Raw genomic sequence first — 26,868 nt, forward strand, 5'->3', positions numbered from 1 at the left:
CACTCCCCTTACTTAAATCAAAAGTCTATCTAACTACTAACCTGAACTTCATTGCCACAGCCTAAACGTTGTCAATCTGTTCATGAAAATAATTAATTTCAGCCTAAACCGTACAACGGAACGTTAAATCCAATTCAACCAACGCAATCGCTACCAAGACGAACACAGCAGTAGTCTACTAGTACTGTACCGTAGTAGTACAATTTCCCGGGGCAGCTTCTCCACACAGGGCTATATCGCATTTTGCGTTGTGACAATGATCGCTACCAGTGAGCTTTTTATGAATGAGAGATTTTCCACTAAATAAATGTCAAGCTTATTTACGTTTTGGGGGGCATATTTTCAGTTAGCAGATGGTACTGTTTGAATCGCGATTCCATCTTCTATTGCCGGGTAACGTTGTAGAATAATCTTCAAAGGGGGTTATTTATTAATGAATGAATGCAATGAGTAGGCTACATGCTTGAAAATATCACGAGAAGGGAAAAACTTAAAATCAAGTCATAGAGATTAGGTCAATTTTTACACCGGTCTGCCAAATGTATTCGTTTTGATTCAACGATGAGGCTGCCTCTTGCAGGGGAAAAGAGAAGACATCTATTTCATTCTACACTTCACTCGTATTTTCAGTTGTAAATGAGCAGCAAAAAAAAAATGCTTTTAAATCTATTTATTCTTTATAAATAATAACTATTTATTTTCATATAAAATATACAGTAATTAGTTTAAAAAATGTCATTCAAAAACGGACCCCTGTGCAACCGACGCAAGCAAGCACACACTACAATTCCCCCAGAAATTGGAGAGGACCTGTGAGGGGAGTCAGGTGGCTGAGCGGTGAGGGAATCGGGCTAGTAATCCGAAGGTTGCCAGTTCGATTCCCGGTCATGCCAACTGACGTTGTGTCCTTGGGCAAGGCACTTCACCCTGCTTGCCTCGGGGGAATGTCCCTGTATTCACTGTAATTCGCTCTGGATAAGAGCATCTGCTAAATGTAAATGTAATGTACCCTCTCTAGTTATTATTATTATTAATCTTCTTCTCCTTGCGCCACAATAACTCAACATGTTATTGGTAACAAATTTTCTAATTTGGCACATTGATACTACATCCAAGTGGGTACCCCCACACCAAATATGGGACACCTTCGCCACAGGCCACGCCCTAAAGTCCGATTTTCAAAGTGATGGCATTTCCATCCCATTGCTCCAATTCTTCTGAAACTTGGTGTGCATGGCTCATTCTTCATGAGGAACAAAAAAGCCTCAAGGACCCATAAGGTCCGCCATGATGGATTTTCCTGTACAGTGATCATTTGGGAAAACCTTCAAAATTCCTGGGACGGTGACCTGCAAAGTATAAGGTCGTAGGTTTGAATCCAGCCACAGTGTTTGATCCTGTCTTAAATTTAAATACCTGTTTAGTTAAACAGGATGACATCGTTCTGAAGTACCATGCGCAATTTCACCTTGATATGTCAAAAGATCATTGAATTACAGCTGTTTAAACTTTGGCCAAATCAAACAATCCGTGCTTCAGGAGAAACGGCTTCCTTTTTTGTACAGTAACTGACCATGTATACTCATCCTTGAGGGTAGCTCAATGGGTTGAAACGGTGTCCTACAAAGTGCAAGGTCAAAGGTTCGTATCCAGGCACAGTCTAGTGGCCTGTCATAATTTTGATTACTTGTTTAGTTAAACAGGCAGACATCATTCTGAAATACCATGCGCAATTTCACCTTGAAATGTCAACCGTTTCTTAACCTTTGTCTCAAAGCTGACCAAAAACTAATACTCATATCACGCAGTCGGAGCACAGCTAGATAATCAGCGTCAGCACCCTTGGGTACCCAGCATGCAGTGCGGCATATCAAAAAACGCAAAGACTTGTGGAAAATAGTTGGTAAAAACAGCCGTGCAAGGGATTTCAGTTGTTGTGTTCGTTCAGTTAGATGTTTGTAATGTTATTGTTTGTTAGTTAATATAATCTTGTTGGTCACCCTGATTGTGCATGTTGTGTAGTTTAATGGGACCAGAGAGTCGGCAGCTGTATTGTCACAGGCTATTCTTGCAAGGAGCTGAATATGAGCGCTGCCCTAGCCCAGTTGCCCACATGACTATTGTTTGTTGTGCATTGACTAAGTGTCTGGAAAGAGATCATCTCAAGAAGAGTTTCAGTATCCTATAAAAAGTTAATACTCAGCCCTTACTAATCATAAAATCTCAGCAGTTGGTGTGTAGCAGAGAGGCTAGAGAGACTGACTAGTAACCTTATGCTCATGAGTTCAAATCCCCGTTCAGCCTATTATTGTTGGCCAAACATGAAGTAATTTTGCTCTCTTGTTGTCCAAGTCTTGATCTTCTACAGTGTACATGTTTATAATATTTTGCCATTTTGCGGAGGATCCCGCATCGCTGCTTGCAGCTATATTTTGTGTTGCTTTTGCAATGGAGGAGTGGAACTGGGGAGGAGGAGAGGAAAGGAGGATAGTGAGGGAGAGGGAGGATAGCGGAGGTTATTTGAGAAGAGAGGCTCTAGAAAGGATGGCAGGGTTGAGGGTTGAGGGAGGAGGAGAGGGTGTTGTAAACATGTAGAGGGAGAAGAGGAAGTAGGAGGAATAGAGGACAAGTAGGGTTGTGTGAGGAGGAGAGAGTGACGGAGGTAAAGAGGATGGCAATGATAAAAAACATGCTTATTAAGAGGGAGAGGAGAGGGAAGGGGAGAAGATAACATACAGTAGCACTGTCTGCAAGAAAGTCAGACATGAGGTGGTAGAGGAATGAGAAGATAGAAACAGAGAGTTGAGAAAGAGAGGAATGAAGAAGAGATGAGGGGGAGAAGAGGAGAGGTAGCAAGAGAGGAGAAGAGGAGGGTCATTGAGGGAGCCCTGGAGAGATATGTATATTTTCTTGGCTGGAAAGATTTAATCAACTTCACATCAGAGCACTGAACCCGAATGGCTCTTTGCAAGCCACGTGGATGAAGCACACACATGCGCACGCAGACACACACACTCCACTGTTCACTCCTCAGTCATGCAAGACCTCCTGGCTTTGAAACATCCACTACTCTGTCTCTTTTTCTCTTTGTCCCCTGCTCTGCCAAATCCATGTACAGTAACCCCTTTCTATTGTTTTTTTTTTTTTTACATTTTTGTTATTGTATATCTATCATTATTGTATATCTATCCTTCCTTCTCCTCCCCTCTTCTCACTGTAAATGATTTTGCTCGTATTCTCCTGGCTCTCTCTCTCTCATCTCTCTCCATTTTTAGATAGGGTAACTACATCTGGACCCTGTGATAATAGAGGCAATTTGAGAGACAGAAAAATAGATGGATAGACAGATAGATACTATAGATAGATATATACATTATTTACATACTGTAAATAAATAGACAGATAGATACACTGTAGATACAGTAGTGAGACAGACAGAGACAGAGAGGAGGGCATTGGCTGCCTGTCGATGTTCCTGTCATTTATAGCTTCCATGGAAACCTCTCCTTAGAAGATGTAAGGGTCCTCACAGACATATTCACTACACACATACATGCTGCATGTTTATTCATGTTTGAGACGAGAGTAAGAGGAAGGAGAGGAGAAGAAAGAGAAGAGAAGAGGGGAAAGGACAAGTCAGATGAGGAATGGAATAGACAAGAGGAAAAAAGATGGAGCAGAGAAGTGGAAAAGGCATAAAAACCGAGGTATGTGCCTGGCCACCCAGGGTGAGGCTGAGGGGGGTTGCGTGGGATGCCAGCTGGGCCCAGTGCCAATGCTTTCGCTGTCACACAGACAGCAACCTGGACCGCCCCAGCGATACACACGTGGCGCGGTAACCCCCTCCTCGCCCCCCTCCCTCACCCTACAGCTAAACCGCCAGGCAGCTGGCCCAACATCTGGCATCTCCTTTGCCCAGAAGAGAGAGAGACACACCAATAAGAGACAGAGTGAAACAGAGACAGTAAGAGAGACAGAGGACAATCCTACTGCTGTCTTAGCCCGCTGCCCCACTATGCCTGCTGAAGCACAAGCAAAGAACAGAGAAACTTCCAAACAAATTCAGAATCAGAATTGTTTTTTATTGCCATGTAAGTTAACACAAACACAGAGTTTACTGTGGCAGGAAGGTGCATACAATAAACATATACAGATCTTAATAAAAATTTAAACGTAGAAAAAGCAGAATGTATAAATACAATTTAAAAAAGTATTTTGCAGCTAAGACGGCCGCCTAAGCAACACAAGCCTGCCACCTTAACTACATCGTCAAAAATAAATAAAATAATAATATTTATATATATGTAACGGGGCGACAATGTTTGGGTGTTTTGTGATTGTGACATGTAAATATTGGCTGTTGGTAGTGGGCGGGGTTGAACAATGGTAAGTGATTATTTTAGAATGGTGTATGGTTTGTAGCGTTTCCCAACAGGTGTGCCAAATGGTCTCTAATGAGACCGACGTGATTGGTGACGGGAGGAATTAAATGCGGAGGACGGCATTCAACGGGAGAGCTGGTTAGTGGCAGGCGCCCAGAAAGGACTCAACGACGAACCTCCACGGAGTGGAACAGCAACCGTTACGATCGAGCAGAAGGATCATACAACGCACACAACGAAACAACGTCAAGAAACGCTGGAGGACACTGGTATCGTGCGCACCACCAAAAGACATACAACGCTCTCTATTTCGGCAGCAAAGGGAAGGGAAATACACTTGCCTGTACCACATTGCCGTGTGACAGCCTAGTGGTTTAACCTCACTGCCAGTGCGGGTCCTGATCTATCTTGTTCTTCTTCCGCAGTTCCGTGGGAAACATACGCCACCGCTGTGAAAGGACAGTTTTGGTGGAACTGCGGTGCGCTTGCGGCTGCGTTACACTGGAGCCCTGAGTCATCAGCTAGGTCGTGAGTGGTGTCTGGACTGGTGGGATCGCTGGACAAATCCTCTCATGAGTGGTCTATTTTTTACTTACTTTTATATTAATCTGGATCTTCTGCTACTTCTGTGAGGGACTGGGGGTTATGAGCCGGTCGCCGTTTTGCGGCATACGTTTATGGTGTACTATAATGTTTGCAGTGTTGTGGGTTTGCAGTGAAATTGCTGTGGGATTGGCAGTGAAATTGCTGTGGGTTTTGCTGTGAATTTGATGTAAATTGCTGTGGATTTGCTGACATTAGCTTTTGGCACCAGGTGTAGAGCTGCGATTTGCTCATGACTTAAGGAGTCGGAGGAGGCGGAGTCAGTTGGCTGAGCGGTGAGGGAGTCGGGCTAGTAATCCGAAGGTTGCCAGTTCGATTCCCGGTCAGGCCAACTGACGTTGTGTCCTTGGGCAAGGCACTTCACCCTACTTGCCTCGGGGGAATGTCCCTGTACTTACTGTAAGTCGCTCTGGATAAGAGCGTCTGCTAAATGACTAAATGTAAATGTAAGTCTTCTGTTTTTAGAACTGTGTATTAATAAAGGGATATTTATTATAAATTATTTCACTGTGTTGGTTGTGTGCCTCAAGGATCCGAGTTAAAAATCCTTTCCGTTACATATATATGTTTTATGAGCGATATCCGTCGTGTTACTCTGTCCTGTTTTCTCCCTGTAGCAACCGATAATGTAATAACGGCCAATAATGTAATAACGGCCAATAACTTAATAATTTAAATGTAATAAAACCAATAATGTAATAAATTGACAATAATGTAATAAAGTTGTGGAGCCAATAACGTTTTGCCAATAACGTAATAAGTTATTACGTTATTGGCTGGTTATTACGTTATTGGCCTTGCATTTTAAAAAAAACGTTGAAAATGTAATAACTGAGCCAATAATGTAATAACTGAGGTATCACTTTATTTTATCTTCAATTTCTGGAGAGAAAGTGTCACTCTTAGCCTTAATATTGCATCTTGCAACAGATGTTTAAATATCCAACCTTACAGATACACCTCCACCCTCAAACCCCCCTCCACAGGAGGCCTTAAAGGAGCAATCAATAGTCCATTTGGATTTATATCTCACTCTTAAAAGTTCCGTTATACATTACATTTACATTTATTCATTTAGCAGACGCTTTTATCCAAAGTGACTTCCAAGAGAGAGCTTTACAAAGTGCATAGGTTACTGATCATAACAACGAGATAGCCACAAAACATTGCGAGTAGCCAAAACATGAAGCACACATTGTGAACAACCAAAGTAAGTGCCAAAGGGAAGAACCATAAGAGCAAGTAGTTAAACAAGTTTAAAATTAAACAACATGAACTGCTATAAGTGCAAGTGTACCTGTGAAAAAAAAAAAAAAAAAAAGACAAGCAACAACTAGAGAGGGTACAATTTCTGGGGAAATTGTAGGGTGTGCTTGCTTGCGTCGGTTGTACAGGGATTTTAATGCCATTTTTACAACTGATATTCCTGTATATTTTATATAAAAATGCACAGGGCCTACTTATTATGTATAAATATTACATTTAAAAGCATCTTTTTTTTGCTGCTCATTTACAACTCAAAATACGAGTGAAGTGTAGAATGAAATATGATGTCTTCGCATTTCCCCTGCAAGAGGCAGCCTCATAGCTGAATCAAAACGAATACATTTGGCAGACCGGTGTAAAAATTGACCTAATCTCTATGATTTAAACGTCATTTTAAGTTTTTCCCTTCTCATGATATTTTCAGGCATTTAGCCTACTCATATTGCATTCATTCATGAATAAACAACCCCTTTGAAGATTATTCTACGACGTTACCCGGCAGTAGAAGATGGAATCGCGATTCAAACGGTACCATCTGCTAACTGAAAATATGCCCCCCAAAACGTAAATAAGCTTGACATTTATTTAGTGGAAAATTGCTCATTCATAAAAAGCTCACTGGTAGCGATCATTGTCAGTAACAACGCAAAATGCGATATAGCCCTGTGTGGAGAAGCTGCCCCGGTAAATTGTACTACTACGGTACAGTACTAGACTACTGCTGTGTTCGTCTTGGTAGCGATTGCGTTGGTTGAATTGGATTTAACGTTCCGTTGTACGGTTTAGGCTGAAATTAATTATTTTCATGAACAGATTGACAACGTTTAGGCTGTGGCAATGAAGTTCAGGTTAGTAGTTAGATAGACTTTTGACTTAAGTAAGGGGAGTGCCGAACATTTTCTGTCGCCGTTTGACTTCCTAAACAGCTGTGTACTGTAGCTAGATGTTTTTGTAGTGTGTCTAGCGTAAGCTACAGCGTTGCAGTGAGCTACACTGGTTTGAAACCACAGGTAATGGTAATTTCACCAACAAATCGTTTTCTAATGTCAGAATAAATCCTACAACGAAAATGTATATGTGAGGAATGTTTATTTTAAGGATTGAAAACAGATAACGCTACATCATAGACCACTGTAGTATGTGTTGCCCGGGAAACACAGGCTAATGTCATGATGCTAATACTTCAGTGAAATAGTAGACTACTGTTTCCGAAAGTAGATGTACTTCCTTAATAATATCAGCTTATATTGTACATTACACATCACAATTGTGTGTCATATCACAAAGTAAAATGAGTAAATAGTTATCACCCTGGCCTCTTTTCTTGTGGCGTTTCTGCAGCTGCCTTGCAGTAAAGCTATAGTTAGCCTAGCTATCCCCCAAGTTAACAGATGCTAAACGAATGTTCTGGCAAAGGTAGTCACGCGTGTTTTCGTGACGTTAGTGACGCAGTTACGTTAGTAACGTCAGTGACTGTGGTTAGCAAATTAGCCACCGTTAGCTTCACTTTTCGCCACAAAAACTTAACTGAAGCTTAAACCATGCAACGGAACGTAAATTCCAATAGAAGCAACTCAATCGCTACCAAGACGAAATGTTTGACACCTACGTTGTCTATGTAGGCCAAATATTGACTGAGTTTTAGGGGGGCAAAAATAAAAAATAAATAAAATAATAATAATATATATGTGAGAGAACAAAGGTTGTGCTCTCGCCGAAGGCTTGAGGTGACGGGTGGGGGTGTAAGGCTGCAGGAGAGACTTGATGTAGACGGGTGCAGTCCCGTTCACTGCTCGGAAGGTCAATACCAGGCAGAATCTGATACGGGCCATGATAGGTAGCCAGTGGAGAGAGACGAGGAGCGGGGTAACATGGGAGCGTCTGGGTAGATTGTAGACCAGGCGGGCCGCTGCGTTCTGAATCCTCTGAAGAGGGCGGGTTGCACATGCTGGGAGACCAGCGAGTTGCAATAGTCCAACTTGGAGAGGACAAGTGCTTGGACTAGCAGCTGGGTGGAGTGCTCAGACAGGTATCTCCTGATCTTCCGGATGTTGTAGAGGGTGAATCTACACGACCGGGAGACCGCAGCAATGTGGGCCGTGAGGGAGAGCTCGTCGTCCATGGTAACCCCAAGGTTCCTGGCAGAGGATGAAGGGGTCACCGTCGCAGATCCCAGGGTGATTGAGAGATCGTGGGAGATGGAGGGTTTAGCCGGGATGATGAGAAGTTCTGTTTTGGCGAAGTTCAGCTGGAGGTGGTGCTCGGTCATCCAGGCGGAGATGTCTGTGAGGCAGGCCTCAATCCTAGCTGAGATCCCCGGATTGGTCAGGGGGAACGACAGGTACAGCTGCGTGTCGTCAGCGTAGCAGTGGTAGGAGAAGCCATGGGAGGTGATGATTGGTCCAAGTGAGGTACAGAGAGAAGAGGAGGGGTCCAAGGACGGAGCCCTGTGGGACACCAGTGGAGAGCTGGCGAGGGCCTGACAGTTTGCCTCCCCAGGAAACCTGGTAGGATCTTCCCGACAGGTAGGATGAGATCCACTGGAGTGCAGTGCCAGTGATGCCCATCTCAGAAAGTCTGGCGAGCAGGATCTGGTGGTTAACCGTATCAAATGCTGCAGAAAGGTCCAGCAGAATGATGACGGATGACCTGGAAGCCGCTCTGGCAGACTAGAGGGCAGTGGTGACTGAAAGGAGGGCAGTCTCTGTGGAGTGGCCAGTCTTGAAGCCATAGTGTATCCAACTCTGTGACCATGCAGGCGCTTTGATGGAGTTGTGAGTCTTTCTAAGTTCTGCGTTGTAGTTTTCAGTATGGTTTTGCAATTCACCGCCGGAACGCTAAGGGCTGCGGGAATGAGTCGTTATCTGACCAATGACAGCCCCGCGGTCTCCGTTGGTCTCAGTCGCCTCGACTGGTAAAATGTTTTGGAGGCACACATCGGGCTACCATAAGCAAAGCTTTACTTTTACTCTGGGATTCTCGAATCGGCCAAAACTGTGTTAGGGCTAGTCTTATCTACAGAGCAACATTAAATTGCTTGCAGATTCGGGTGGGTTCACCCAGGCTAGCACAAACACAATACACACTTGTCTTACATTTACATTTATTCATTTAGCAGATGCTTTTATCCAAAGCGTCTTGTTTGAATTTTTTTTTAATCTATTGTATTCATCAATGTGTATAAAATATACTTAAATGCTAAAATAACTTAACAGCACATATGTAACTAAACTCTTAAAATCATTTAATTTTCTCGAAGAAACGTTTCTTTTGCAGCAGCACCTATATTTGACCACTAGATGGCAATGGAATAGTAAAGTCATGACAAGTGGCTAAGCCATGTGACTGAAGAAGTTGTCTGCAAATGCCCATACTTCAAACATGTTGGAAGGTAAATGATTTTACTACAATAAACATACTTAATTTTGATGAAGTCCCTGTTCATACATTCTCATTTTCCTATGTATATTCCTATATAATAGGGGGAAGAGATATACCTTGAGAGAGCATAGTTAAAGTTAACAGACAAATAGCTAGTCCAACTGTAAAACTGTAAAATTGCTAGCATAATTTACATAGTTGTTGTAGTAGATAAATAGATAAATAAATATAATTTGTTGTGTATTGCTGCACAGAAATATCTTTTGTAATAAGACAGCTGTGAGGTTTATACCCAAGTGGGCTAGTTTTATTTCATTTTTATCCGCTAGATGACAGTGTAGATTAAGGAATTAAATTGTGTTAGCCAAGCCTGATATGAAAATTAAACTTAATGACAAAATAACTGCTTAGAGAATAATATGTACTAACCTACTGAGTTATTCAGCATGTTTTGCAATAGAATATTGACTGTGTATTGCAATTAATTTAAAATTCTCAGTTGTATATGCCAGTGGGGTGTATTACGAAGAAAGTGACACTTGGAAATCTTTGAGTTAGCTCTGCAAACCCTGAAGGTTTGAGTTCATAGTATATTTACCTGTCAAACCAGGCTTTTAACTCAGACTCTGTGCGTGTTCTCATGTTGAGGCTGTGTTGCGATGATATTGGCCATTCAGAAGTATGTGTCACATACCGGTTCATTTAAAATTAATATGAGATTGTTGCCTGAATGTTTGATCAAATAAAAAATTTCAGCCATTTTGAGGCCCCCAAGGGCCAAACACAGCAGGCATTCATATCTTCACATGTTAGCACTCTACACATCTAGGTACATTAAATGTTTGGATAGGAGGAGCTCCCCTTGCAAAATACATTTCTCACATGAAGTAACTTCAAGATTGGTCAGTAGGCCGTGCTTTTACATGTTTTGCGCTCTAACCTCAGACATAACCTGTTCCAGGTTAAGTTTGCAGCATGAGAAACCAAAGCCAGGTTAAAAAGCCACTTTTGTGTCAACGCATACCTTGCTTTGAGCACAACATACTTCGCTAACCCACTAATCTCTCTACGTAGTATACCCCACAAGTTATATTATCCTGTGTTTAAAATTTAAAAAATAACTGAAGAATAACTGTGTCTTTATCACCAGGTATTTCACATATTTGAAAAGATGAGACTACTGCAAACAATCTTAGTCCTCTCCTGTTTCATTTTAGAATGCAGAGGACATGGACAGAGACCAATGTCTGATGAGACATATGATGTTGTTCTAAAGGCACTGAAGGGGGAATTCAATGTGCCAGTAGCGGAGAGGTCAAGGATTCAGCGCTCTGCACTCGTTCAACTGTGGCGGAACAGAAACCATTACGCCCTTGGTGAAGATGGTCAGTTCCATAATGTTTAAAGGAAAATTGGTTCCCAGAAAATCCACAATCTCCCTGGTGGTAAATGAGGCACTGGAAATCACAAAAGGCTCTGGTGTACACCTCAGGAATAAGTACTCTGGCATCAGTAGAGCAAGGGTGAAGGATACCTTGGACCGCTCAAGGAGGTACCAGCTCCACAAGGCCTCATTCTGCAACAAGCCTGAACCTAAACCTATCACAGCCAAAGCTGTTCAGGATCGTCATCAGGTGGACCTTGTTGACCTTGGTGAGTGGAGGGTCAAGTATGGCCAAATCAATTATAGGTACATCCTGACTCTAATAGATGTGTTTAGTCGATATGTATGGCTAAGACCACTGAAAGGTAAACACAGTGAAGAAATTGCTAGACACCTTGAAGACATTTACAATGAGCATGGTCCACCAAAAATCATACAGCATGACCAAGGGTAGGAGTTTAAAGGTGCTGTAAAAAAAACTTATGGAGTCCTTACAAGCTCTCCTTACCATCCCCAGAGCCAGGTTAAAGTGGAGAAGCCACTGAGTTCTAAGGAAAAAGATAATGTATGACCTAGTCCAATATCAACGAGGAGGAGTCAATTGGGTTAAGCATTTGCCAATTTATGCAAAAGTGATGTATGAAGACCCAAAGGAGGTTTTGAGTTGGATGTCACCTTTTGAGGTTTATTATGGAAGAAAAAGTCATGCATTATCAAACCGGTTAACTTCTTCTCAGGTGTCGTGGAAGTTTTTGAGAGAATCAATCGTTTAAGCTGAAGTCGGGTGAAGTACAGAGTTAATGTTTAATTGACGTAGATTTAAACATAATAACGTTATCAACATAACATCATCGACACACAAACATAAGACAATAACACAAAGACAATTCCATACAGCTCCATCTAGCATTCTAGAATGGAACCGGGAGAATCCAGCCCACCAGCACTACCCAGCTGATGGCCCTGAACCCCCCAGAACATTCTTCAACAGACCATTTTATAGATACGACAGTTCTCAAAAGTCATTGGTCCATCCTACAGACATGCAGCTATACCAAATCTCTTCTGTCATTGGTTAAATCCTTAGAACAATACAGTTGAATCCACATTGTCTTCAGACCAACTGTCTCTTCCCCCCAGGTGACAAGAACTCTCCCAGGTCACCCAGACTTCCCGTCTCTTAGACTTCACGTCTCCTAGTTAGGTGTCATAAAACTGCAAATGGCATCTCTACCAAATGGAGTTGAATCAACATTCATTGTATCAAGCTTCTTAACCAACTGTAAACTTCTCCTAAAACACATTCATTGTACATAGACCCAAAATTTCTTTCACACAGGAAGTTCCTATAGAACACTGTCCACCAAGCGACGAAACACTGCCCTCCCAAAGGCACCGACTCTTGTTTCAGACTGAACGAATTAAGATCAGAAAAATGGCTACACAATGCTGTGCACGCATACAGACTCTATCTGGAAGTTTGAAACCCTCTAGAGTATACGATAAAGTGTTAGTCAGGGTGAGGAGAAGCCACCACAGAGTCTCACAAAAACATCTTGTGATACCAGGTGTTGTTGTGAAAAAAAACTTAAAGTTGCACAAATACAAGATTGAGTTTCAAATCCCAAACAGCCTCACTCCAACACAAAAATGGTTCTCCGTTTCTGATGTGACCAGTGTGACAAAACAAGAAGAAAAGCAGCGCCCAAAGTCCAAAAGAGTTGTACAAATGGACCTGGGAATGCCTTACTCACATAAGGACAGATTGGAGGATTTTCAATCAATAAACCTGAACATTCGCTTTGACCTGACCCCTGATGGCAGCTGCCAATTTGCTGCTATTTCTGATCAATTGGCCACTATTGGAATTTCCTGTAGTAGTTGCTGACCTAACATTTCATCCAAATGGAATGGATGGGACACCCCTTTCGGAGTATGTTGAGGAAACATGGGAGGATTATATACAGAGGATGGCACAACATAGCACATCCTCTCCAGAGAGCATCACAAATGTTCAATGTTCAGTTCCTTATTGTGTCGACTCTTGGTTTGGATGCCACCTCTGTCATATCACTGTCTGGTTATTACTGTGAAGGCTTGCCTCTTTTGGTTCTTGGACCTTTTGCTGAAGGACAGGGGGAACATTATGTGAGTTTAGATGGACCTACTCTCCCTTACATTCAAGCCATTCAGGAGGCAGAGATGCATAGAGTGTCTCAATCGGTCCCTCTGTCTGACACTGAACTTGGCTCTCTGTTTGATGCCGAACCTACCTCTTTGTGTCAAGATGATGTTCAGCCTATGGCTAACCCTTTGGTTGACATTGTTGGGGATGCTGGCAATGAGCCGGGACCTCAATACCTGCCAACAGAGATATTATCGAGAATAGTAGAATTTTCTCTCAACCAAGATATGTCATTGCTTGGGACATTCAATCAAGTCTCACTCTTATTCCGTGAACTATGCACACCATTCCACCCCCACCTGTATATAAGAGAAGCACTTGCAGAGAGCCTAGAACTGGATAAAGAACATGACTTTTCAATTAGTGTTATGAAGCTCTACAAGGCTGCTGGACGCAACAGTGGCCTTAGCATTGTAATGGAAGAATTCAAGTGGCACTGTGTAGATCTGAATAGTCAATATGGCGGTTTCAATACAATTTATTTAGTTTGTACAACTTAAGAATTAACAGAGTACTCTGGACCCGTCATAGCGAAAGACATGCAGATGTAACCTACAGGTCGTTCGAGAGAGTGGTGGAGAACAACCATAAAGCCCTGCCTTATATAAACTTAGAACATAGGATCTTCAAGATGTTCAATCAATAAATATAGTAGTCTCTATGATTGGCCAGCACTACTCAGTGACAGTTTGACTCACCAACCCTTTCCTGGACCCACTGCAGTTTGCCTATAGAGCCAACAGGTCGGTGGATGACGCTGTTAACATGGCCCTCCACTTCACCCTACAGCACCTGGACTCCCCAGCATCCTACGCCAGCATCCTGTTTGTGGATTTCAGCTCTGCCTTCAACACCATCATCCCCGCCCTGCTTCAGGACAAGCTCTCCCAGCTGAACGTGCCCGACTCCACCTGCAGATGGATCACAGACTTCCTGTCTGACAGGAAGCAGTGCGTCAAGCTGGGAACACAAGTCTCTGACTCCCGGTCCATCAGCACCGGATCTCCTCAAGGCTGCGTCCTTTCCCCTCTGCTCTTCTCCCTGTACACCAACAGTTGCACCTCCATTCATTCGTCTGTCAAACTTCTGAAGTTTGCGGATGACACCACCCTCATTGGGCTCATCTCTGACGGGGACGAGTCTGATTATAGGTGGGAAGCTGACAACCTGGTGACTTGGTGCAGCCAGAACAACTTAGAGCTCAATGCTCTTAAGACAGTGGAGATGGTTGTGGACTTCAGGAAGAATACAGCCCCACTCACCCCCATCACCCTGTGCGACTCCCCAATCAACACTGTGGAGTCCTTCCGCTTCCTGGGCACCATCCTCTCCCAGGACCTCAAGTGGGAACTGAACATCAGCTCCCTCACCAAGAAAGCACAACAGAGGATGTACTTCCTACGGCAGCTGAAGAAATTCAACCTACCAAAGACAATGATGGTGCACTTCTACACAGCCATCATTGAGTCCATCCTCACCTCTTCCATCACCATCTGGTATGCTGCTGCCACTGCCAAGGACAAGAGCAGACTGCAGCGTATCATCCGCACTGCTGAGAAGGTGATCGGCTGCAATCTGCCTACCCTCGAGGACCTGCACACCTCGAGGACCCTGAGGCGAGCGAGGAAGATTGTGGCCGACCCCTCCCACCCTGGCCACTCCCTGTTCCAGCTACTCCCCTCCGGCAGAAGGCTGCGGTCCATCAGGACCAAAACCTCGCCATAAGAACAGTTTCTTTACATCTTCTACTGGCCTCTTCAACAAGGCCAAGGACTCCCATTGACATTCATTCATTATTAAACCCAGTATCTGATTGCACTATGTTGACCACTCATGCTGCTCATTCTTATTCTTATTCTTATATATATTTTATTTTATATTTAAATTGTTTTATTCTTAGATTGTTTAGTTCTTAGGAATAGTTAAACTTCTGTACCTTTACTTAATTTAAGATTCGTATATGTTTAGTGTTTGCACCTCCCTGCCACAGTAAATTCCGTGTTTGTATAACATACATGGCGAATAAACCGAATTCTGATTCTGATTCTAACTCCACATCAAGTGTCCCACAGTTCTTTGCTGTCCCAGCTCCTTCTCTAAATGAGGATAGTAAAGATACCCTTAATGAAACACAAACAGGACACAGGACACAATCTCCTTGGCCAAAAGGTCAGAGCTGCTAGATCAACTGATCCATCTACACTTCTCCCTTTAGGCCACGGGAACTCAAGAATCCCCCAACCTCTGTGCCTCTGAATTAGGCATCATAAAACAACACCATAACTACCTTAAGTCCAACTGATACATCCATTCTACAGAGCTTGCATCCTTCAAAGTCCCAATTCATTACATTACATATATATAAAACACATACATTGTAACTGTATTTTAAATTTCCACCACAGCATGTGTTTAAAATACTTATTTAGTAAGGACAGCTGCTGGATGAGGGCATGGATTCTTCTCAGTCATGTAGCCTTAGGGCAGTTTAAAATTAAGGATATATACTGGAGAAAGTAGGCCTAAAGTACATTTTATGTTAATGTTTTGTTTTATATACATTAGTAAATGAGTGAGCGCTTTTAATTTGAGATCCAGCTGTCATGGTCAGGGACAGTCACTGTGACACTGTCTGACTTTGGCCCTGGAGGCCAAAGGACATTATAGCACCCTTGGTTTTTGTTGTACACATGTGCTTTTGTTTTCATTGTTCCCTCACCTGGGTCCAATTGGCTGTGTTCACTCACCTGTGCCTCATTTTCCGTTCGTTAATTACCCACATAACTCTGTTAGCCAGAGTATAAATACCAGGGGGGTGTTCCATCAACGTCGCTAACGCAAGTCGCGCTAACACGAATAAGTCTCACTTGGGTAAACGTGAACTTAGACTTAAGCCTCAAGCCGTTCCACTAACATTCCGTTCCACTAACAGGCAACGCTAATTCAAGCTAGACCTCAATAAGCTTAGACTGTGCAGCCCAGATCAGGCGATCGTCGAAAAGAGGAGTTATGTTGCAAAAAGCAAAGCGTAAACCAGCAGAGTGGTGTTGTTTCAGCAGCGTAAAATGATTTTTGGATTTTTTTTTAGTTGTTCCCAAAAAGGGCAATGTTGCCGCAATTAACATGGCAAGGGAGACAACTTGTCAAACCATTACTAATGTTAAAATGCGTAAATTGTAGACCTACCAAATCTACTTAACATATGCATTTAGGCCTACTGATAATAAGCGTAATTTGATGAGCTGTCTGAAACCGTTCTGACAGTAGGCTAGCCTATGGCCGATATTCTCAACAGGAGATTGAGAATAATAGCCCAAAAAAGAACGTGGCAGCAATTGAAAATTGTAGGATAAAATTCAAAACACTGAAGAAGGCCATGGTTAATTGCACTTGATGTGGGCTAATAATGTTTTTGTCTTCACATCTTGAACAAAATTAATAAATTACTTCAAAATAACTTTGCCACACGCATTTATTAACTGATAGGCTAAATGCTGAGCTTTAAGATAAAAGGGAAAGATAACCATGACTAAAATGGGGATTCACTGAAATAACTAGTATTGCACAGATCCAGCACCGACTTCAGATTAGAAGGTGACCAAAACTGTAGCACACTTTGCTTGGCAGAACAGTCATTTAAAATTGCTCAGCATGATTAAGAATATATCATTATTATATTACACGTGCATATTTAATCCAAATCCAATTATTACTATTCTGGCTAACAGTGTATGGACAGCTGCCCCATATTTCCAATTAACATAGTCTGCCTCCACAGATCCAGAGGGGGCTTGGACAGTGACAGACTGGCTGTGCCAAGGGTTGTCACAGCCTCACTTTGGGGAAGCATGCCCAAGTGGGAACATTAGGGGAGACTGTTGGGCACAGCATCTAATCGTCTTCTTTGGAAAGGGCAACATTTGGGACACTGTCATGTAGGGGCAGCATAAAGGGCACTTCATAACAGCACCTTTTTCCATTGGAAGTAAGGGCATGGGAACAGTCCAATTTAGACCATTGTAAGGGCACCTTATAGGGTACTGCATCGCATTTTCTCTACTATAAAGGAACTCATGAAGACATGTTTTTACATTTATAGAGGGCACACTGTCATTTATTGCATGGGGCATCCTGTGCACTCAAGCATATTTCACAATGTGAATGGCAGACAGTAGGGCACTTGGTCTAATTTTTGCCACTCTAGAGGGCATTTTAGAAACACATTTTCAACCATGGGGGCACCAGGCAGTCACCCCCTGAGTCTTCCAGTGGGCCTGGATATACCCATGGGGACAGTATATTGCACCTATAATATTGGGGAAGCCAGAAGGAGAGGTAATATAGAGGCTTGTCAACATATAGGCTACTTTAAACAATGAAAATACTTTACAATTGAATAAAAAGTGTCCTTGATTCTTTGTGTTTCAAGATGACCTGAAAAACTGATGATAATATTCAGGTACTGCTTTGGAGCAAGGTATACCCTTCATATTTCCTGGCATAGTTGCCCGTTCAAGAATGTCCCACATGCAAAGACACACAGAGATGCAGACAAACTGAACAGTGTCAAGGCTTGGCTACAGTGAGTTTGCTTCCTTGTGTGTGATTCCAGCAGACTACATAGTCTAGGCCTACCTACATAGACTGCAGTCTATTATTATATCTACTATTATAGTCTACTACTCTCCTTTCTATTACTTTCTACAAAGGATGGTAGGCTGCTCTTATGTGTTCATCGCCATCCTTAAGAGTTGCTAAAGTGTTATTTCATATATATATATATATATATATTTATGTATTTTTTTTTTTTAAAGAATGACAATTAAATGTATCTAGATAAACTATGCTGGGCCTGCTGAACCTATACTTCTTCCACAGATACTGGTCAGGGAAGCATTCCTTCTGTCTCTGAAGCGCTCTTTGTATAATCTGAGCACCTTCATCCACCACAGAGTTGTCAAAGAATGGATACGCCGTAATTGATTGTAACTTGTCTAGACGCTCTGCTTAGATTCTAAGGCCTTATGTCAATAACCAATGGCTTTTGAAAACAGTTAAAGTGACATTATTTCTTAACTTGTTTATTTAAATTAATATATTTTTTGGAGATGATCGTAAACATGTAAATCATTCATGTCTGCACTTCAAAAAGTCTGAATTTACGTTTCCGAACACGGACTAAAGTGCTTTGCGCGCAGGACTTTACTCGACGGAACTGTCTTTTGAGATTATGTTTCCGCCTGTTTGAAATTATTTGCAACACATTTTAGTTTAGCTTGACTTTTAGCCTGACACGGATCAGCCTAGTTCCGAAGTATAAGTTACCTTGGTTATGTAGCTAGAACTAAAATAAGACACTTTAATGGAACGGAACTCTCGCTAAAGTAAGTGAGACTTGGCGAAATAAGTCTCGCTTTTCCTTAATCGACGTTGATGGAACACCCCCCTGGCTAGTTCAGATGCACATCATTGGGTCGTTTGTCATTTGTTGGTGTTTCCTCTCACAAGGCAAGTGTGTACTCTCAAGTACGTCTCTATTTTCACTGTGTGTGTCTCAAGTTTAGAGCCTTGCCTTTGTAGTGCGGTTCTCAGTTCCTTTTGCCTTTTTCTCCTGTTTTTGGATTGTATCTTCTGTGTTTTTTGGACTTTCTCTGTGAGAAGAATCTTGTGTTTTGGAACTTTCTAAAACAAAGAAAACAAGAGTTGACTACATCCTGCAATTGGGTCCTACTTGCTCACCTGGGCCCCGTTCGTCGTAAGGGTTGAAGCTAAGTTAATCAATTGTCCCTTTAGCCCGTTAACATTAGCGAGATGAGTGAGAATAGCAAATATCGGTTCGTCAACGGCTGATCCACATCCAAATCATGTGGTTAATTTCAATCAGGCTAAACTTATCAGGGAAATTGCACGTGCACGTCCTACTTCAAAAGGCAGGAAAGGTCGATCACCAAAACCGTGATTTTCTAACGGTATGATGGCGGAAAATACGAAAGAGAGAGCGGTGATAGGCTATTCTCGCCATCCGAGCAAACTATTATAATGAGTCTCTATAAGACAATAAGCATATATTATCATGGCTAAGTCAAACACCGCCACCGCTGCCAGAGCAAGACAAGCAGCTTGGCAAAAAATTGCCAATAAGCTAAATGCGAAAGTTTTGGGGAAATGTATAGGCTCATTTTAAGTGCCTCATTACCCCAATCAATCAGATCACATTTCTTTAAATGTGCCTGCTGGTATAGGCTTAATGGAAATTAATAATCGAATGAGATCTTGCTAGCGAAAATAATGATCTCAACTCTTCTCAGAATAAGTAGGCTAGATAAAAACAAGGCCAAAGAGTTTCTAATTGATACGAATTCATAGACAATTATGAGGATATACTGCGCTTATATCATGTAGGCCTATGTGTAAATCCCTCTTTGATTTAATTGACTGGGACATGGCCAGGGAATATGATGAATTGATTCATCAGCTGGTTAAGCGCCAAGTACACTTTTCTCACAGCAACGCATGCTGCGGCTTTGCCAATGTTTTCTGCATCGCCTATACTGTATAAAAATGTAGCCTATAGCCTACCTGACGCAAAAAACCTCAAGGCTATGCAGTCTGAAGAACAGTTAAAGTTTCAAGTAGCTTTATTGTCAATTTCTTCACATGTCAAGACATAAAAAGGAATCGATATGACGTTTCCCACTCTCCCACAGTTAAACATATAAAAAGCACAGGCACAACAGATAAGACAAGACATTTCGTAAAACATAGCGTTACATATTCACATACAGCAGCATAACCTCATAATAAAGCATAAAGCTTGCTGCGGCGTGTGATATTTGCAATGTACAGCCCGAGAAGGTCTTGCAAATAAATGAGTCCTTGTCGGCTGAATCGATATCGCTCAAACAAGAACTCATCCGTGTGAAATAAAGGATCTTGGCAATCGCGAAGAACTCTATTGGTATGGAAAGCTAATCGAACTAAAATATAGCTCCTTGGTCAACTTGGTCTCTCAAAAAGGGAGCTGCCATGTTATTTTCCGGGGGTGTGGCAAGCTTATCCAGCTACACTTACGTTAGCCTGCTCTGGAGCAGGTTAGTGCTAATTGATATGTTACTATGGTGATTTATCGAAAGTTGCTTCCACGAACCAAAAAGAGGGGCGTTTTTTATCTTAGCCTGAAAATTAGCTCGCTAAACTGCTTAGCGAGCTACGACGAATACCCCCCTGGGTACACGCTGGTTTATTGATCCAGCGGACCGGGTTCAATCCCCGACCCGGAAAGCCTGACACCAGCCTAAGTTCCATAGGCATTTTGAGAATGAAAAAAGGTTGAATTAAAAAATTTTTTCCATAAAAAAAATTGTTAAATTCATTTGACAATGCAAGATCCTCACCGAGACATGTTTTTATGTTACATACATACACCATTATGAGCAACTGTCTATTTATACAACAATATCTGTAAGAATTGTAATGACTAAAGACCCAAATGATAAAATAAAAAAAATTAAAATAAGCTAACCCTAAGAAAGAGAGAGGTTCCCAGTACATGAAATTACAGTGAAATTATCTTTATGGAATTTACAGATTTCTTTAATTCAAGAACCGCATGGTTGTGAATATGTGGATGAATGAGTGCATTAAATCAGTTTAGGAGCAGCATCTAGATTATATGCATCAGACAAACATTTAGCTTTTAAATATTGGTGATTAAAGCAGTATGATATGATATTATTGAATGAGGGGGCTGCAGTCATATTTATATATTATTACTGCCTTATAGTGGCTCAGTTATTAAATGTTCAGCCGAATCTGCAAGCAATTTAATGTTGCTTTGTAGATCAAACTGTTTTGGTCGATTCAAGAATCCCAGAGTAAAAGTAAAGCTTCGCTTATGGAAGCCCGACTTGTGCCTACAAAAAATGTTACCAGTCGAGGCGACTGAGACCAACGGAGACCGCGGGGCTGTCATTGGTCAGATAACGACTCATTCCCGCAGCCCCTAGCGTTCCGGCGGTGAATTGCAAAACCATACTGAAAACTACAACGCAGAACTTAGAAAGACTCACAACTCCATCAAAGCGCCTGCATGGTCACAGAGTTGGATACACAGAGTACTATAACGGAACTCTTAAGAGTGAGATATAAATCCAAATGGACTCTTGATTGCTCCTTTAAGGCCTCCTGTGGAGGGGGGTTTGAGGGTGGAGGGGTATCTGTAAGTTTGGATATTTAAACATCTGTTGCAAGATGCAATATTAAGGCTAAGAGTGACACTTTCTCTCCAGAAATTGAAGATAAAATAAAGTGATACCTCAGTTATTACATTATTGGCCCAGTTATTACATTTTCAACGTTTTTTTTTAATGCAAGGCCAATAACGTAATAACTTTTTGCCAATAACGTAATAACTTATTACGTTATTGGCTGGTTATTACGTTATTGGCTCCACAACTTTATTACATTATTGGCAATTTATTACATTATTGGTTTTATTACATTTAAATTATTAGGGTTTGATCATGTCTACAGGTGTGTTCCTGGGGGAAGCAGAGAGGGGGGCCTACCTGTGACATGTAGCCTGTCTCCGCTGACCTCGATCTTGAGAAAGAGGCGACCGCGACGCTCTGTGTGGTCCGTTCCACACAGGCTGGGGACGTTCATCACACACTGGTTATGCACGTTCATGTCACAGGCTGGGGGAGGTGCACACAAACACACACACACTCACTTTAGAATTATAATTGACCTATTCAGAAAAACAAAATGTATTATTTCTGACCTATTGACTATTGTTTTGGAGAATGGAGAGACTGGAGAGCTTTCTTGCCATTGTAGGACACAGTATGCTGTGTTACACACTCATAACAATTGTGTCTAGCTAGCTACTACCCTCTCTATACACAGCTCTATCTCACTCGCTCTCTTTTTCTCTCCTGTCGTCTGAGTGCTGTGGAGGGGAAAATAGCTTTTGTGTCAGTGTTTCATAAAACTACAGAACACAAACGAGAGAGGTTCTTGAAGAGAAGACAAACGAAAAGGACGTTTCCCTCTCTTCCCCTCCTCTTCCCTCCCTCCTCAATATCCACAACTCATCCCTCCCTTAGCCTCCCTCAATCCATCCCTCATTCCTCTTCATCCTCCTGCACATCTGCGCTCCCTCTCTACCTCCCTTCTTTCTTCACACAAGGGAGAGCTGCCTTCCACCCCAGCAGTTGGAGAAAGGGGGGGGGGGGGGAGGAGAAGAGAAAAGTAGGAGGGATGTTGGGACTCATGTGTCCACACATCATCCTAACTGAATCTGCTCTCATTAGGACCTGTAATACTGCTGCCACCAGAGACAAGAGATGGATGGATAGAGAGAGAATGGAGGTGGCGGAGGGAATCTCGAGTACAGTAAGGAATAACAGAGACAGGATTAAGAAATAGGAGAGAAAGAAAGAGAAAGGGTATAGGAGGTATCTTAGTGGGGAGATGAGTGACAGAGAAAGAGAGAGATGGAGGGGGAAGAAGAGGAGTGATCATGACAGGGAGAAAAATTAGTGGGAGGGTTGAAAGATAGGGCAGAGGGATCGAGAAAAGAAAAGCATGAAAAGGAGGAGAGAGAAGGGTGAAAGGAGGTAGGAGATTTAGAGGAGTAGGTGTAGGTGGGGATAAGACACACTGGGGGTGGTACAGAGAATACAGTATTCTTCTTGAATCGCAGATGTATCCATGCAAAATATATGAAGAGCCTTTTCCCTTTTGTCTTCATTACTGGGTACTTCAAGGAGAGAGACTACAGAGAACAGCGCACAAGCACACACACATTCTAACACACATGCACACATGGACACTCTTACATACATATGGACACTCACCAAGACATACAACAGATACATACACATACAGTAAACACAGACACACATGCGTACACACATACACTCCCATATTATGGACACTCGCAACACTCACCAAGACACACATAGATAGAGACACATACATACTAACACAGACATAGGCACACACTTACATACATTTGGACACTCACCAGGACATACACAGACACATACAGACACACTTGCAACTCACTGTCACATTTCATCCCTTGGTGGATGAGACCATAAAGCAGAGAGCCACAATGGTCACAGAAGGTAGGACTGCCATAGGAGTGAATCTTAAACTTGTGCTTGCTTCTAGGGTCCTGGATACACACAGTGAGAGAGACACATGTTCAGTCAATATCGTGAAGCTTCTGGGAGAGAGTACTTGTGAGAGAATACTTGTGTATTTTTGTACTTGTACATATAAATTAATTGAAATTCAATAGTGAAGACGAAAATAGTGTTTGATCTCTCTAAGAAAATTTTCACAAAGTAAAATAATAATATGAACTCATTATGGTTCTGTTCCAATTGTTCACAAACATCTACCATTCAAATGGTACTACTCAAACAAGGTGACTGTGTAAGACAGTGTTACTGACAGCTGCCTTCTCCATTCATGTTTTAATGACTTAAATTGACTCAAGGGACAGGCAATGACAGAGATAGATTTGTATACTTACTAGATATAATAAATATCACTTATGTATTACTGTCTACTTATCTACTTATTATTGTCTCTTTAACTGTAAATTAAAGGGACAGTAATAATAACACTTAATTATCACTTAATTTACATGTGTAGTATGTACACTGAATTAAGCATACAAATTGAAGTCCACAGCACTCTAGCAACAGACTCGCAAGTGCTGCTTATCCATACCCCTCACCTGTATGGAGAGAGATAAGTCTCAGAATTATTCGTAAATGCAAGTACCATGATCCACACGTGCCACGATTTACAAATGTGTTTTGCAATCCACAAAAACAAAATTCTTAATCGTGATTTGTAAGTTGGCATTTACATAAATGTGCTATGATTTGTACACATACATGTCTATTCGTAAAGATATCGTTTGTAATTTCTTAAAATACTTAAAGATCCTGTAAAGTAAATTCCATGTTTTGCTAATACATTATATACGTGTGAAATGAGTTCCTGAAAGCATGTGCAAAGCACTAAAACTTTGTCGCACTGAAATGTGGAGTTAGACCGAAGAACAGTTTCTCTTCCGTTTTCAGATCAGGTTTTAATGGGCGGAGCCAAAAAATGCCCCATCTACGTCAGATCACTGAATGGCTCCTCCTGCTGTACTGTTATTGTAGCTTACATCAGCTAGCTAGCTAGCTTCAGGATGTCTCCCACCACCCGCAACTGCATCTTCCCTGGATGCAAGAACTCCAGCTGCGCTACAACGCCATTTAAGTTCCCTGTTGATAATGAAAGGAAAAATAGGTGGCTAGATTTTGTGAAGAGCCACGCTCATGGAAAGCTTCGGATAAACTCCAACAGCCGCCTCTGCGCCACTGACCATTTCACAGCGGACAGTTTTAACATGGACAAGAGACAGACGGGGTTCACCAACACACGGCTTCTCTTGAAGCGCGGAGCCGTACCGAGCATCGCCCCCGGGCCGTTCATCCTTCGGTCGCACCTGGACCATCGACCGCCGCCAGCAGTTCATCACTCAGTTCTGTGTGCTTGTTATAATTATACTAGATAACTTTTCCAGAGGTATCTCTACTATAATTAGTGCAAACCGCTAACTTGATATTAGGCTACTCGGTGTAGAATGATGGTATTTTGGTGAAATGGTAGCTAATGTGCTAGAAGTAGTTGGAGAGCTCACTGTCTGCTGTCTCTGCTGTAAATGTTTACTCCTGTGTTACAGCTCAGGGGAATATTTCAATGCATCTGTATGTTTCACTCATTGAACAAATACATTCTAATTCTATACTGTTTTGTTCGGCTTGACGTAGCGTCCATTATCTGGGTCGTAGGTAACTTACTTGAGAGAGGCGGTGCCTTCCAGCGAGGGGGCCGAGCTTCAGCTCCTTCAGGCAACACGCCCCCCCAGTCTCGAACAGAGAAGACTGCTGATTTTCTTACGATTTAAAACCTAATTTAACATACTTGTCTGTGTTTTTTTTTATTCGAATTTGGATGGGTAGTTAATAACACGTTATTCTGTGGTTTGGAAGTGTTGAATCGGCATTTGTGGATCACCCATTACACGCGTCCAATCTTTCTTCCAATGACATAATTTTGAGACATTCTTTTCGCTCTTTTGCGATCAACACACAAATAGCTTTTTGATTCACGCACGTAAGCCCCCCTTTAGACAGTGAAATCCGATAGGGGGCAGTGTTGTTCTCTGCATTAATGGCTGTGTAGTGCATTCAGGGATTGCGCTCCATTAGGGTGCTATTTAGATATGGCTGGACAAGAAGGATCGCCTGCTGATGGTGTGTCTTCGACAGTAAATAAAAATGACTTGAAATTGCCTTACTTGCTTAACAGTGAGATAGCAAGCCAGCTAGCTAATAAAATGTGTAACTTTGCTAAGAGAAGTGATTGTAACTGCTCATAAAAAAACATGACCTTACTACTTTGGTTCTTGTTAATTAGTTATTCGTCAAAGTTACAAATTGTATTAGCTAGCTGGCTTGCTATCTCACTGTTAAGCAAGTAAGGCAATTTCAAGGGATTTTTACATACTGTCGAAAACACACCATCAGCAGGCGATCCTTCTTGTCCAGCCATAGCTAGATAGCACCCTAACAGAGCTGTCACAGATCATCCTCTTGCACCCCTCAGATGGTCTAGTTCCCCAGAGTACTGAGGACGGCGGAGGAACACCGACCGACTCACACCTCATTATTGCACACACCTGCACATAATCATTAATTACACACAGTATATAAACCAGGCACTGTTGTGTGGGTAATTGTCTGCACTAAACTATTCTATGCTAGGCAACTAATGTATCTTGTAAATGTCCTAAAGTACAAGTAAAAGTGCTTGACCTGCCTTTGTCTCCTCGTTCCTAACTGCCAAGGATCAAAGTGTCTCGTGACAGAATTACCCACCAAATATGGAGACGGATTTACCCAAGGTGGCCCAGGCTCTGGACAGCCACGAGCAACACCTGGCCCACCATCATCAGATCCTGGGCGAGTTAACCGCCGCCCTGCGGAACATCGAACAGACCTTGGCCGATATAAAGACGACCGGAGGTTCTTCTGGGTTAACTACAGACCAGAACACGGCTCCTTCCACACCACCGGTACCCGCTCCTCACACAAACTCACCTGTAGCTATGCCTGATCGCTATGATGGGAGCCCATCCCAATGTAAAGGCTTTTTGATGCAAGTCACGCTGTATCTGGCTGCGCAACCTGGATCCTACCCCACCGATCAGTCCAAGGTGGCACTTATCGCATCCCTGTTACGTGGACGAGCTCTACAATGGGCTACGGCGGTGTGGGAAGGAGCTGAGGCAGCTACGGGGACCTATGCATCTTTTCTGAGTCATTTCAGGGCGGTGTTTGATCATCCCTCGGACGGAAAGGATGGAGGTGAGCGTCTGCTGCAGCTCACTCAGGATGATCAACCGGCGGCTGATTACTCACTGGCCTTTCGCACCTTCGCAGCGGCATCAGGATGGAATGATCGTGCTTTGCACACAGCTTACCAACGGGGGTTACGCGACGACATCAAAACCGAACTAGCCTGCCGCTATGATGTCATGGATCTCAACACGTTGATTTCCACGTCCATTAAACTGGATGATATGCTGTGGA

At 42.4% G+C, this 26,868-nt stretch overlaps 1 protein-coding gene across 2 annotated transcripts in view; it reads right to left on the reverse strand.

Moving 5' to 3' along the window:
* Window positions 1-26,868, reverse strand: part of prkcab (protein kinase C, alpha, b) — a 304,491-nt gene that overhangs the window by 60,508 nt on the left and 217,115 nt on the right. For both annotated transcript variants that reach the window (XM_067233025.1, XM_067233024.1), the window contains exons 4-5: window positions 23,273-23,384; window positions 21,769-21,897 (exon numbers count right to left, since the gene is read on the reverse strand). In XM_067233025.1, the coding sequence (XP_067089126.1) occupies window positions 21,769-21,897; window positions 23,273-23,384 (241 nt within the window). The remainder of the gene's footprint in view (window positions 1-21,768; window positions 21,898-23,272; window positions 23,385-26,868) is intronic.

Source organism: Osmerus mordax, chromosome 3 (assembly GCF_038355195.1).
Source record: "Osmerus mordax isolate fOsmMor3 chromosome 3, fOsmMor3.pri, whole genome shotgun sequence".
In the NCBI taxonomy this organism is placed as follows: Eukaryota; Metazoa; Chordata; class Actinopteri; order Osmeriformes; family Osmeridae; genus Osmerus; species Osmerus mordax.